The sequence below is a fragment of the Choloepus didactylus genome, chromosome 16 (genome assembly GCF_015220235.1).
Source record: "Choloepus didactylus isolate mChoDid1 chromosome 16, mChoDid1.pri, whole genome shotgun sequence".
Taxonomy (NCBI): Eukaryota; Metazoa; Chordata; class Mammalia; order Pilosa; family Megalonychidae; genus Choloepus; species Choloepus didactylus.
Genome location: NC_051322.1, coordinates 47,099,681 through 47,115,171, shown reverse-complemented (window position 1 = coordinate 47,115,171; position 15,491 = coordinate 47,099,681). Strand labels below are relative to the sequence as shown.

Below are 15,491 nucleotides of genomic sequence, written 5' to 3'. Positions count from 1 at the left end.
TTGTCTTCTGCTTTTAGTATGTGCTTACTGTATGCCCATCACTCCAGTTCTTCCATTATCCCTTCATCTGAACTCAGCATTCTTAGGAAAAACTGATCTGAACACAAATTTATTTTCCACCTTGAGTTATTTTTCCCATCTTGATTTTCATTACAAAATATCAAATAAAGTAGTGCTCTTGAGTTTAGAAATAATTTCTTGCCCATGCAAAGCTTCTGCTATGATGAACAGAAAAGCATCTTTAATCTTTTTTACAGAAAACAAAGCTCCATTTAGTTTTTGATATACATGGGGAAAAAACTTTCATCAAAACTAATGTTGTTATATTTTCATTTGATCTTTTATTGTTGGAGACATTGATCACTGAATATGTAGAATAATATTCTCAGAGTTGGAGGGGCCCAAAGATTGCCTCTCAAGCCCATTCAATGTACAAATGCCCCTGGTCCAGTGTTCACTTATCTCCATTCTCTTCAGTCTCTGCAAACTCTGCCTTTTTAGTATGTTTATTTTTGCTTCCCTCAAGTAATCTATGGTCTCCCTACCACTTTACCTGACCACTTCCACCAACTGTTATCCTCTTGGATAACTGAATTTTGCTTTCACTAGCAATTTCTTCAAATGAGTGGTCTACAACAGCAGTCACAATTTCCTCATGACCTGACCTCTTCTTCAAACTGCAATTCCTGTGCAAATATTAAATTCCATCTTACATGGCTCCTTTTCTATGAGGAATCCTTGAATCTTTCAGACATTTTACCTATAACACTTTCTACCTCTATTAGGACTTAGCATATTGCTGTGGTAACAGCATTACCTTGTCACACTTATCTGTTTCTCCAACTGTCTTCCCCATGAAGTTTTGCATTTTTTATGGAGAAAGACAATTCTTAATACCTTAAAATAAAATATAATTGTTGAACAAATGAATGAATGAATTGATAACCCTCTCCCCTTTTTTAACCATACTGGAGTAACTAACATCAAACTAGCCCTCTATTTATAAACAACTCTAAAGCTGGACAAACTTATGAATTGACTATTTCAGACACTGGAAAACATACAGCACAAGACTGTGATGCCTGAGAGAAGGGAAATTTGTGAGGTTTTGTCTCACAATTGCCCAGCTCTCTGCCCAGGGACAATTTCCCTATTGTGATATAGAGATCTGGGGACAACAGTCTTTGCTGAACTGAGGAGGCAAAGATCAGTTTCATGGGCAGTGAAAGCAGCTGAAATCTTTGGGGCAGAGAACTGAGGAGGAGAGAGATGTGCAGAGAATGGACCTAGTAATACATGTAGGAATACCCTATGAATATGTATATCAGGGCTAGATTGTACCCGGGCAAAGTAAAATTACCTAAAGATTAACAGAGAGCAGATGCTATGTTCTCTGAGGAACAGATACTAGAGGCAGAACAGTACTGGAGAAAGAGTATTGCTGGGGGATGGAGGACCTTAGAGTTCCAGCACCGACAGAATGGAGAGATCTTGTTAATACCTTAATAACTTTGACTTTCAGTTGAGCAGCTGAGACACCAGAAATGTCACACCTTAGAAGTAAGGACCATAAATTAGAGTAAGATGTCCTCTAGATTCACTCTAAAACGTCTAAACCAAACGACAATATAATATGCAGAGGAGACGGAATTTGGAAGTTTTGTTCAGCCAAATTAGAGGGGATTGTAAAACTGGTTTTTCTATACATCTGCACTAATAAAGCGTAAAACCAAGACTATGCCAGTTTAAGTCAGTCAGATGGTAATTGAGCTGCCTGCTAGACCCAGAATCAATTCTCTTCAGAGAAAGGTAACAGAATCCAAAGTTTTTACAATGTATTATCTACAATGCAGTCTTGAATCATGCAAGGAAACAAGAAAACATGTTTTAATAAAGTCTAGGAACAAACATCAGTAGAAAGTGAACACAAGATGTCCCAGAAGTTGGATTTAGCAGATATTTTAAAGAAGCTATTATTAAAATGTTGCAAAAAGTAATGAAAAATATGTTTAAATAATTGAAGGAAATATGGTCTTAACAAGTCAACTGATAGGGAATCTCAGCACAAAAATAAAAAATAACCAAATGAAAATTCAAGAAATAAAATTACAACACTATAAATTTTTAAAATTGGATATGGCTAAATAAAGGACCAGTGAATGTGCAGATCGGTTGATAAAAATTATCCAATCTGAAGAATACAGAGAAAAATGATGAGGAAAAAAAAAAGAGATCCTCAAAGAATTGTGAGACAAAATCAAACAGTCTAACATATGTACAACTGATGTTCCAGAAGGAGAACAAAGTGAAATTGGAACTGAAAAATATTTGTGGAAATAATGGCCAAAAAACTTCAAAATGTGATGAAAAACACCAATTTACACATTTAAGAAGCTCTTAAAATCCCAAACAAGAAAATTATAAAGAGAATCACATCTAGGCCCATCAAAAGTTGCCACAAACTAAAATAAAGAGGAAATCTTGACCCAGAGAACCAAAAAACACTTTACACACAGAGGACAAGGATAGGAATAACTGCCTAATTTCTCATCAAAAACAATGCAGGCCAGAATATAATAGAAACATATATTTTAATATGAAGAAAGAAAGAGAGAATGAAAGACAGAGAGAGAGAGAGAAAGAATGGAAAGACCAGATTTCAACTAGAATTCTAAATTAAGTGAAACTATCATTCAAATATGAAGATGAAATAAAGACATTTCAGATAAACAAAAGCACAGTGAATTTATTGTCAAAAATCATGAAGCAAAAAATGACAAAAACTAAAGGTCAAACCAAGAACTCTTCAGAGTGAGAGATTCTACCATTCCTCTCACAATAAAGTATACAAAGACATCAGAAAGTATGAAGAAAATCTAAGCAAAACTGTCAATAATACTGACATAATTTATATTTACAGAACAGTACATGTCCAAACTACAAAATACACATTCTTTTCAAGTGCACATGGAATGATCAGCAACATGGAACATATGTCAGGTTATAAAATAAGTCACAATAAAGTTCAAAAGACTGAAATCTTACAAAGTATGTTCTCTGACCAGAATATAAAAAAATTAGAAGTGAACAATAAATAATAAGATATCTAGAAAATGTCCAATTATTTATAAATTACATAACACATTTCTAAACAGTCCGTGGGTCAAAATATCACAAAATAAAATCAGAAAATTTCAAACTGAATGATAAAAAGGACAACATAATGAATTATTGACATTGATACTATCCAATTCCTTGGAGAAAGGAGTCTTTCCAATAAATGGTGCTAGAACAATTTAATATCTGTAAGCAAAAAAAATGAATCACGACCCTCTATCTCAAATTGAACATAAAATTAATTCAAAATGGATCACAGACTTCAATATAAGGCTAAAAATATAAAAAATTTTAGAATACATCATTGGAGAAAAACTTTGTATCCTTGGAGTAGCAAATATATCTTAAAGAGAAAGCAAAAAGCAATAAACACTAAGAAAAAGTAAAAAATTAGACTTAATCAAAATCAAAACTTTCAGTTTCCACAAAATTTATTATTGCAAATAAAAACAGGCAAGAGAGTGGGAGAAAATATTGTGCATGCATGTATGTGTATACATATATGTATCTGCCAAATTTTATGTATCCAGAATGTATAAAGAAAAACTACAACTTACTACTTGAGAAGACAAATAATCCAGCAAAAACTGGTCATAAGACTTGGGCATAGTTTTGAATTTCACAAAAAGACAATATGCATATAACTGATAAGAATGAAAAAAAGATGCTCAATATCATTAGTCATCAGGAAAATGTCTAAAAGTTTAAAAACTGGCAATGCCACGTATTAGTGAGGATGTAGAACATTTGAACCTCATGCATTGCTTACAGGAATGTAAATTTCCTTTGGAAAAACAGCTTATCAGTTTTTTATAAAAGGTAAATATACACTCACCATATGACTCACCATTCCACTTCCATGTATCACGCAACACAAAAAGATAAATAAAAATTAAATGTAATGGCAAAAATATGTCCATAAAAGGTTTGTATATGAATGTTCATAATGGCCTTATTCATAATAGCAAAAGATTGAAAATGCCCAAATTTGCATCAAGGGAATACTAATAAGCAATAAAAATGAACTACTTACTGATACATGCAACAACATGCATGACTCCACAGACGTTTTGCTAAGTGAAAGAAATTGGACACAAAAGAACACAGAGAAATAATTCCATTTATTTGAAATTTAGAACAGCAAAACTAAAATCTGACCATTGGTTGTGTACGGGGTGGTGAAATTGACTACTATGGGACATGAATGAAACTTCCTGGAAAGATGGAAATTTCTATAACCTGTTTGAGGTGGTGGAGGCAGGTACATTTGTCAAAATTCATTCACTTGTATACTTGAAATACGTGGATTGTATTCCTGTAAATTTTATCTCAATACATATGGTTTAAACAAGCCCACTAACCATAACCTAATAAAAGAATTCAATAATCTTATATCATCCTCTTCTAACTCTTTATACAAAACATTGCAGACACCACTTCCTTGAAATGCTCTCCTCCTTTAATAGCCTTCTGTAACTTATTCATTGCCTTCCCCTCATATTCCTTAAACATGACTACTTGCTAAGAAACACTCTTCCTCAACATTCTTTCCTTTAGTGATGTCCCCAACTAAGCACCCTTAGACTTTTTACCATGAGCTCCTTGAAAATCATTAAGTCAGACCCTACTGTAGGGTAAAGTGAAGGGAAGACTGGACTTCCTATGTAGGATGGGAAGAGGGCTGACAGTTAAAACTAGAAAGTACTCCATGAGAAGTTGGTACACCACAAACAAAGAAATAAAGAAATTCACAACTTCAGTAAACTGAAATGTTTAAGCCAGAAAGACTACAGAGGAAAGACACACATTTTATATGATCAACATAGAGCTGGAAAAGATTTTTTTTTAAAGATGACAGAAATATAATTCCAAGTACTGAGAATGGTCTCTGGAAGAAGTGATACTCAATGACTATTTGGCAAATGAAACAATGATGAGAGAGTAAAGATTTCCCAAGATAAATCTTTTGGATGCCCTCCCTTACCAAACTGTTTGGTTTTAAACATTTGGGCTTTATGGAGGCTAGAAAGCCAGAGGTAGATCTTGAAGGGACCAACAGCATTTCCAAATCCTCTATCTCTAAAACTATATTCATCTTCATTCTACTCACCCGCCTTTCTCTTCTTACTTCTCCATTCCTATTACCAAACATGGAAATATTCTCTATTCATTCAAGTCCCTATAGCCAGTCAGTCACCAAATCATAACAATTCCTTTGTTAAGTCACTTTAGTCCCCATTTTTCATATCCATCATAAATCAGTCCCTTATTACCTTAAGCCTGGACAATAATAATAAGGTAATTAGTTTCCATATTGCCTCCTGGAGTCAACTAATCCTGCATAGCACATCCAGACTCCTCTTCCCAATCAAAGGTTTCGGTCATATAACATCCCTACTCAGGTAAATATGACCCATATTTGAGAAATAAAGTTCATGCTCTTGATCTTGAAATTCAAGATGCTTCTTAACTGCACCTCAACCTGTTTCCTACCTTAAGTCTACCCAACTATCTTCACATTTCTGAGTCTTTCCCATGTTGCAGTTAAATAAATCTGTTTCCCATATTTTGTGCTATTCTATCTCTCCTCACTTTCAATATGCAAGTCTTGCAAATGCGTCCTTCAGGATTTAGTTCAAATCTTTCCTTCATGAATATTCTCTCGATACTTACAAACCATACATATTGGCCTTTATCAATACACAGAAGACATGACTTGTCCATGGTATGCATTTGGCATGTTCTTCCTAGTGTCATCCCTGATGTTATACTATATAGCCATTCTTTCTCTATTGAGTTGTTCTAATTGTTGTATATTTATATTTTCTTTGAAAGATTATATCCTCCTTATAAGGATCATTTCATAAATTATCTACATATACTAATAGCATAAGGATATCACAGTGCTTTGAATTAACTAGTTCATAATTTAATTATTTTATATTTTAAAAATCTGCCCAAAACTATGGCCCATAATTAACCATAGGCAATAAATTTCAAGCTAGGATCTTAAAATTATATTTAAGGTTTCTATTGAACAGAAACAAAAAAGAGAGTGAGAATGGTAACTTATTCTAAATTTCATCCTGTCAAACCGAAAATCCCCTAAGAAAATATTTCTACAAACCAATATTAAAACTTCATGACAAACAAAAAGAATTCTCTACCAGAATTACCTAAGAAAAAGCAAGGCTGAACTCTGGTAGATGAATTCTATGCATTTCCTCATCTCTTTCTATCTCTCTCCATATACAATATAAGAAACACTTTCAGAGATAATGTTTTATGAATATTCACTGACCAATTTTTTACTTCTGGACTCCATACCATAAAAGCATTAGTCCTTCTTTTCCTTCTAGATATATATCCCCAACAAAATAATAAGGTTCTATCTAGTCCTCGAATGGGTGAAAGTTTATTTTAAAAATTCACACATTTCTGACATTGTATAACAGCTCTTATGGACCAAATTTGTGCATTATCAATATATTAACATATATTACAATATTATATTGTTAATATAATATATTATTAATATATGAAATGATACTTAGTTAATTAATGATATTAGTTTATTTCTTCCTAGAATAAAATATTGATATCACAAATTAATGACTATAAATATAAATATAGTCTATTTAGTTCATCCCTTACCTTCAGTATTTGTCATTTTATTTTCATGAAAAATCTCAACAGCTTCCTTGGGGCCATCAAATAGCACCAATGCTTGTGATGTGGCATTGTCTTTTAAAAAGAAGAAAAATATTTCAGTGAACATTTAATATAGATTTTTAAAATAAGCAACACACTGTTCAAAGTTATCTTGTGGAAGCACTGACCATGAAAAAAAAACAAACAATACAAATATTAAACAAAACCCACAGTAAAATATCCTTATGTTTCCTTGTGCCCTTCAATTAGCTTAACTCTCACAAAAAGGTAATCAAAAAGTCATGGAGTTATTAACAAAAAATGAATCATTATATGAGGGCATAGGAAGTAGTTCAACTTATTCTGCTTAGTGAAAAATTTCAAGGCCGAGATTTGTACAAAAAGTTTTGTCATCATTTCTGTTTTTTTGAAAAGGAGACATATAAGTTGGTAACTATTTGTTGATGTGTATAAAATTTCTAGATCTAGAAATTATTAGGACTGGTGACCTTTTGAAAGAGGGAATGTGGAGTCATAAAAGAAATTTTATAATTAATTTTACAACCTCCAAAGCAATAAATAATGCAAGAAAAATATCATTATTTCTTAGACAGTTTCTTATAAAGTGAAATATATCTCCTCTACAATGCAGGAATTTCATCCCTGACTTGTTACCCAAGATAAATGAAAGGATAGGTCCACAAAAAAATTATCCAAGAACATTTACAGCAGTTTTATTCATAAGAACTTGAACTTGAAAACAACCTAAATGTCCACCAGAAAAATAGATTTTAAAAACTATTGTATAGCTATACAATAGTATATTGCTGAGCAGTAAAAAAGAGTAAACTACAGATACATGCAGTAACATTGGTGAATATCAAAAGTACACTGAATGAAAGAACTCAGAGAAACATAATAGATACCATAAAATTCAACTTATATGAGATTCAAGAAAAGATAATTATAAACTATGATAATGGAAATCAAAACACCGGTTACATGGTGTGCCAGTTTTTATTTATTATGTCCCCCAGAAAAAGCCATATTCTTTAATGCAATCTTGTAGGGGCAGACGTATTAGTGTTGATTAAGTTGGAACCTTTGGATTAGGTTGTTTCCATGAAGATGTGACCCACCCAACTGTAAGTGATAGCTCTGATGGATAATTTCCATGGAGGTGTGGCCCTACCCATTCAGCATGGGCCTTGATTAGTTCACTGGAGCCCTATAAAAGCTTAGACAGAAGGAGCTCACTGCTAGAGCAACTGAGAGTGACATTTTGAAGAGGAGCTGAAGCTAAGAGAGGACAAAACACCCCAAGAGCAACATTTTGGGGAACACCATTTTGAAACGCAACCTGGGAGCAAGTGGATGCCAGCCTCATGCCTTCTGAGCTAACAGAGGTTTTTCAGACACCACTGGCCATTCTTCTGTGAAGGTACCCTATGACTGATGCCTTAGCTTGGACACTTTTATGACCTTAAGACTGTAACTTTGTAAGCAAATAAATCCCCTTTATAAAAGCCAATCCATTTCTGGTATTTTGCATTCTGGCAGCATTAGCAAACCAGAACACATCGGTATGTATATTTATCAAAACATAACATAAACTAAAATTTAATATTTAAGCATTTCACTGTAAATAAGCTGGAAAATGAAAAATAATACAATATATATACTATTTTTCACTAAAGGAATTCAAACTATTTTGATAGATTAGACATACATAAAAGTGGATATAAAATTGAAATAGTTAAAGTAAATCTTAAGCTAATATTTAATAACCATTAAAAGTAGGATATCTATCTTCCCAAACACATTAAGGAACAAATAAAGTAAAAGCAAATAAAGTTTAAAAAAAAAAAAAAGAGTAAAACAAATAAAGTAAAATAAAGTAATAGCAAAAGTATGCAAAACAGAGAAGAAACAATAAGAAAATGTAAAAGCACAGAAATAATACAGGGGGTCATGTTAATCAAATAACCATTATAATGCATATGAATGATCTAATTTATCCAAAAAGAATAACCATATAAAAAAATGAGGCAAAAATTGTAAATAAAATATATACATTTTTTTTTCTGAAAAAGAAAATAGTGCTGCTCTCAGAACCAGGACCCAGTGAACCGAATTCTCTAATCAAATGCCATGAACAGTGGTAAGCCATGGCAACCCTTGTTCTTGGGGAAGAGGATTTTTAAGTCCCTTTCTGTCACCAGCAGCTAGCCAGGGACTGGACCCTCTGAGGTTGCCTGCCTTGAGAGTGGGGGATAGAAATCAAAACACTGGTTACATGGTATGCCAGTTTGTATTTATTATTATGTACCAACTCACAGAGAGCACAATTCACAGTTCTTTACCATAAGTTATCTGTCCCTCCCACTTTTCTATGGATGCTGTGCAGTGTTCTGGCTTCGGGAGTTTCAAAATAGTTGTTTCAAACAGTTCCTGCCTGTTTAATATTTGTTTTGGTGGAAGGACTGAGTCATGGAGCTAACTAACCAGGCATTTTCCCAGGAAGAGGACCTCAATTGATTCTTTCAGTGAAATTTTACTGATACATTGACATACCGGACAATCACCCAAAGTGCACAATCAGTGGTTCATGGTATCATCATATAGTTGTGCATTCATCACCACAATCAATTTTCGAACATTTTCATTACTTAAAAAAAAGAATAAAAAATAAAAAGAGAAAAGAACACTCCAAACAGCCCATACCCCTTATTCCCCACCACCATTATTTATTTATTTTTCTTTATTTTCTTACTCATCTATCCATACACTGGATAAAGGAAGTGTCAGTCACAAAGTTTTCACATTTTCTGTTTTCTGTTTTCCAGCACTTCTAGTCTGAATTCTCTGAAGGAGGGCAGCCACTTGAGATGGGCTCCACCTCACCCCACCCCACCCTTTTCTTGGAGAAGATATGCCCTTTAGGGAATTACCTCCTTCACCTGATAACTTACTTTGTCTCTCAGAGGGATCTTAACTCCACCTTTGCCTGGGTCAGCACTTACAACAGAAAATGCCTAAGGCTTTCTCTAATGAGCTACTTAAAATAGTTTTTAAAAAAGGGGAAAAAAAAAGAAGAAATCCTCTTTTCAGAGCCAGTCCCCGGCCTCCCAGTTTTATCAGTCAAGATCCAGAGTTGTTACCCAGCTTTATGTGCCCCTTTTCTTGGAGGCACAGCCCTGTTCCAGTATCCTGAGCTTGGCCAACTCCAAAAGCCTGCTTTATCTATCTATCTATCTATCTATCTATCTATCTATCTATCTATCTATCTATCTATCTATCTATCTGTCAGCCCTACTTCCTCTCTGCCAGGGGAGACCTCAGGTTTCCTTCCCTGCTTGCTCTGAGTTTATCTGTGCTTGTAGCTTGTATTCAGTAGCCCAAATTTGTTAATTAAAATTGCAATTGGAGCTTGCTCTTGGTAGAGACTGCTTCTCTTTCCCATAAGGAAGTGACTTCAAACTAACCTGCCATGCAAGTGTGTATGTGTGTGGGGGAGGTGGGGAGTGGGGGAGCTGCCAGCCTCTGCAGTTTATGCTGTGATCTCAACCCTTCCACCCATTCCAGACTGGTGTCCAATGTGTGTCCACTCACATATGTTCCCCAAATAGTTGTTCCAGACAGTTCCTGGCTATTTACTAGCTGCTCTAGTGGACTAACTAAATTCTACCCCTCCATATGCCGCCATCTTGCCCTGCCTCACCTCAATTGATTTTTGATGATGGTGTTAATATCATTCCATGAGAAAAGAATAACCTTTGCAATAGATGGTGCTAGGACAATCGGCTATCCACATTTAAAAGAATGAATTTGAACCCCTATCTAACACCACATACAAAAGCTATAAGATATGAAATGATTTGACCTATCAAAATGGATCACAGACCTAATTTAAAGAGTTAAAACCACAACAATCTTAAAAGAAAGCTTAAGTGTAAGCCTTCATGACCCTGGATTTGGCATTGATTTCTTACATCTTAGACACTAAAGTCATACACAACTGAATTTAAAAAAATAGATAAACTGGACTTCTTTAACATGAAAATTTTTTGCTTCAAAGGACACTATGAAGAAAATGAAAAGACAACCCACAGAATGGGTGAAAAAAATTATAAATCCTGTATCTGTTAATATAGGCCATAACACATCCAATGGGGCAAGTCAGGACATGGGAAGCTGCAATGTTTCCAAATCAGTACCTGCTTCACCTGTACTTGGAATGACCTTTGTCCTTAAAACCATTATTAATGCTAGAGCTCTGCTTCATATGAATATGATCTGACAATGAAATCCTTCATCTTATCTCAGTGGTACGTCACAGGAACTTTATAGGTTTAAATAATTATATTAGAAAAGAAGGCTGAAAATTAGCATTATAAGTATTCAAATTAACAATAAGGGAGAAAACAAACCCATATAAAGTAAAAGAAAGATAAGGAAGAAAATGATAGCCAAAATTAATAAAATAAAAGCACAAAAAATTTTGAATGAATCAAAATATTAAAAATTAATACTTTGAAAAGGATAACACAAATGAACACTTCTGACAAGATCACAATAAAAGAGGGAAAAAATAAAATGTTATGAACGTAAAGGAGTAACAACTGGATCTGTAGAGTTATAAATAAACAAAGGATGTTATTAACAATGTTATACCAATACATTCAAAATTTCACCAAGGGAACAAATTTCTAAAAGAAAAAATTACAATTTTTCCAAACACAAATAAATAGAAAGCCTGAATAGTCTTATAGTTGATAAATAATTTGAATTAATAATTTACTATCTTCCTGAAAATTAAAAGATAAATTCAGTCAAACATTCCATAAAAATAATCTCAGTTTCCTAGCTGCTAAAATAAAATACCATACAATGGGTTGACTTAAAAGGAATTTATTGGCTCATGGTTCTGAGGCTAGAGGAAGTCCAAAGTTGAGTTATCAGGTAGGGCAGTGATCTTTCCCTGAAAAATGTGGCATTCTGAGACTGGCTGCTGGCGATCCTTGGTCCATGGCTTTTCTGTCACACAGCAATGCACATGGCAGCATCTTCTTTCTCCTCTAGGCTCTGATGACTTCCATCTTCTGGCTGCTCCCTGTGGCTTTCTCAGTCTGTCTGTCTGAATTTCATTCTGTTCATAAAGGACTCCAATAATCCAGCTTAGAGCCCAACCTGATTCAGTTGGGCCACTCCCTAACTGAAGCAGTATGTTGAAAAGATCTTATTTATACGGGGTCCGCACCTGCCCGAATACAAGCCAAGACTAAGAACATGTCCAAACTGGGGTGTACAATTCAATCCACCACAAAATTAAAATATAACATTTTTTTCCAGAAAATAGAAAATGAAGAAACACTCTCCAATTCAATTTTGTGGTTAGAAAAACCTTAATACCCAAAGTAGACAAGAATATTATAAGAAAATTTAGAGGCCAATATGACTCAAGAACATACATTCAAAAATCCTAAACAAAAGATTATCAAACCAAATCTAGTAATATATTAAAGATAATATGTTTATTACAGGAACACAAAATTCATTTAACAATTAAAAATTCATTCATGTAACTCATTAAATTTAAAGACTAAAGGAGGAAAAAAATCATAGAAGCATTTTAGTAAAAAGAAAATGCATTTAATATAGAGAAAATGTGATTTGGGAGAGGTGAGAGAGCCAAAGGTTCTATTTCTTAGTTTGGGGAATGAGTGCATAGATATTCAATTTTATTAGTATGTTTTATATTTTATATATATGGTATAGGCATTTTTAAATGTATGAAATATTTCCTATTCTAAAATATAAAGAGAATAAATGATTCTGTAAAAAAACATAATACAGTCTGTATATATTATATGGAAAATACATTTTAAGGAAAAGATATATTATGAAAAATAAACAGAAGAAAGATGACAATATCAATACTTCAATATAAACAAATATGTGATGCTGCTGGAAATGTAAGTGTGTATTTAGTAAGAATACTGGATGAACATAAAAGCCTTACAAGGAGTAGCTGGATAAGAAGATACTGTAAGTTGTAATAGACAATATCCCAAACAGAGCTAAATATTTGTAAACATGTATCATTTTAAAACACTATTGACTGGTAAAATGTGTCTATGACTGTACTGAATTTGGAAAACTAATAATTTTACTTATTATTTATTTCACCTGAGAGCACAGAATTGTCATCCAATAGCTATTTTTAGTTATAGTATAAAGAGAATTTGATATGACAAAGTGCTTTCATGATGATTGATACAACATCTGGAACTCATTTTGGATGCTAAGAAAAGTTTTGTTATGTTGACTATAGCCTGCTAGAAGTTAGTAAACATGACCTCACATTGTATTCTTGTTATAGTCAGAGTTAATAATAAGTCTTTACAAGTATTGGTACATAACTGGGTTCAGTACATCATTCAAAAAAAGGTGCTTTGGGAATAAAAGTACTAAGACATAGTACTAAACACTTAGGTCTTATAAATTCCTATAGCACTGCTTTTCCTTTTTTTAATCATATTTTTATTGTGGAATATAACATATACACACAGAAGCGATAACTTTACAAATGCAATTTAACAAGTAGTTAGAGAGCAAATTTCAAAGAATGCTACGGGTTACAGTTCCACAGTTTCAGTTACTTCCTTATTGTGAAATGTAATATATAGGCAAAAAGGTAATAACTTTCAAATTACAATTTAACAAGTAGCTATAGAGCAAATTTCAAAAAAATGCTATGGGCATTTCTACCATTTCAATTCTTTCCTTCTAGCTATTCTAGTACCCTAGCATAAGAAAAAGAAAATCATATACAGATTCAGTATCCATAATCCTTTGTTAAATACCATCTTCTCTGTTGCTACCTCTTCCTCTTCCTCTTTAATCACTTTCCCAATCATCAGGGATGTCTTGGCAGTGACCACCCTAACCTGTTCATGTTGAAAATGGGCATCAACATTATGGGAAAAAGGGACACATCTGGTTGATGTTCTTTAAGAGGCTATTGCCTCTAAGTTTTGGGACTTGGCTGGCATAGGAGTTCTCTGGAGGATTTAAGTTTCTGAAGAATAAACAGTGAATGAAACTTTTTTGGAGTCTCAGACAGGGAGCTGGGTATTCTTTAGGGTTTTCAGGACTACTACTTACCATGCTGTGGCCATCTGGCATATCTAGCTGAAGCTTGCTCAGGAATAAACTCCATGACAGCCTCTTGACTCTATTGAATTCTCTCAGCTTTTGAAACCTTATTCTGTTGCATTTCCTTTCCTCTTTTTGGTCAAAAAGTCATTCTCAACCCCTCGATGCCAGAGTCAGTTTCATTTCCGGAATCCATGTCCCATATCGCCAGGGAGACTCATTCAACTGGGGGTTCCTGCCCCATGTCAGGCAGGAGGGTAATGGATTTATTTGCACAGTTGGGCTTAGAGAAAGTCCACATTTGAGCAACAACAGAGGTTCTCTGGAGTTGACTCCTAGGCATAATTTTATGTGGGCTTAGCCCCCATTTACAATCATAATTTCACAAGAGCAAGCCTCAAGATCAAGGGCTTGACTTATGAAATAGGAGGTTCCTAAATTCACACAGCATATGTTATGTCCACGATAATCCATCCATAGCTCACATATTCATCACTTAGTTGTACAATCTTCATCACTCTCCATTTTAAACAATTCTCAGGACACAAAACACCCCATAGCTGTTTTCAGCCCTTAAATATTTGTCCCTACTATTTGTGTGGTACTAATAAGGTATTACTATTAATTATAGTCCCTAGTATGCAATAGGTAGATTTTTCCCATACCCCATTCTGTTGTCAAATATCTGTATTAGTGTCATACCTTAGGAGTATATCATGCAAACACATATCTATATTTGTAATGCTGATTTGTGGGATATATGCCTTTAAACAACCCCTTTCAATCCTATTCATCTGCAATACAGCTCTGATACTTATAATCCCATTAACAATCATCACCCCATCCATTCCCATACCTTTGAATTCACCCTCATTAACATATCTGAACACATTAGATTATCATTCTTCTTCCACTGGGTTCTGTCTATCACTAGGTCCCCAATATTCTACATTATAAGACATTGATTTTACATTATTCAGGGAGTTCACAGCAATGGTAACATATGATGGTTCTCCTGTTGCGTCTGACTTAGTTCACTTAGCATTATATCTTCAAGGTTCATCCATGCTGCCATATGTTTCAGGACCCTGTTCCTTCTTACTGCTGCATAATATTCCATCATATGTATATACCACATTTTGTTTATCCACTCATCTGTTGAAGGACACTTGGATTGTTTCCATCTCTTGGCAATTGTGAATAATGCCACTATGAACATTGGTGTACAAATGTCTGTTTGTGTCACTGCTTTCAGATCTTCTGGGAACTGCTTTCTTGATGAGCCAAATAAATCTCTACAGTAGTTGGTTGTTTTACATGGAGGACAGGGAGCTAAGTGATAGTGTGATGCTGAAGAGATGGAAGTTCATTTTACCTGATGATCACTACTAATGCCAGCACTTCAAATCTTGTTTTTAACATCATTTAAATACAGTATCCTAATCTTGCCAACCAAGCATATTTCAAAAGGCAATTAGTCACATTATTTTCCAAAGAGTTAGCCAACCAAATATATTTCTCTTTCTTATGCATTCATGGAAAGTCTATATGACAGAACACTTAAT

At 34.0% G+C, this 15,491-nt stretch overlaps 1 protein-coding gene across 3 annotated transcripts in view; it reads right to left on the bottom strand.

Annotated features, from left to right (window-relative positions):
• CCDC178 (coiled-coil domain containing 178) overlaps positions 1-15,491 on the bottom strand; it is a 513,958-nt gene that overhangs the window by 472,087 nt on the left and 26,380 nt on the right. For all 3 annotated transcript variants that reach the window (XM_037806200.1, XM_037806202.1, XM_037806201.1), the window contains exon 3: positions 6,772-6,861. In XM_037806200.1, the coding sequence (XP_037662128.1) occupies positions 6,772-6,861 (90 nt within the window). The remainder of the gene's footprint in view (positions 1-6,771; positions 6,862-15,491) is intronic.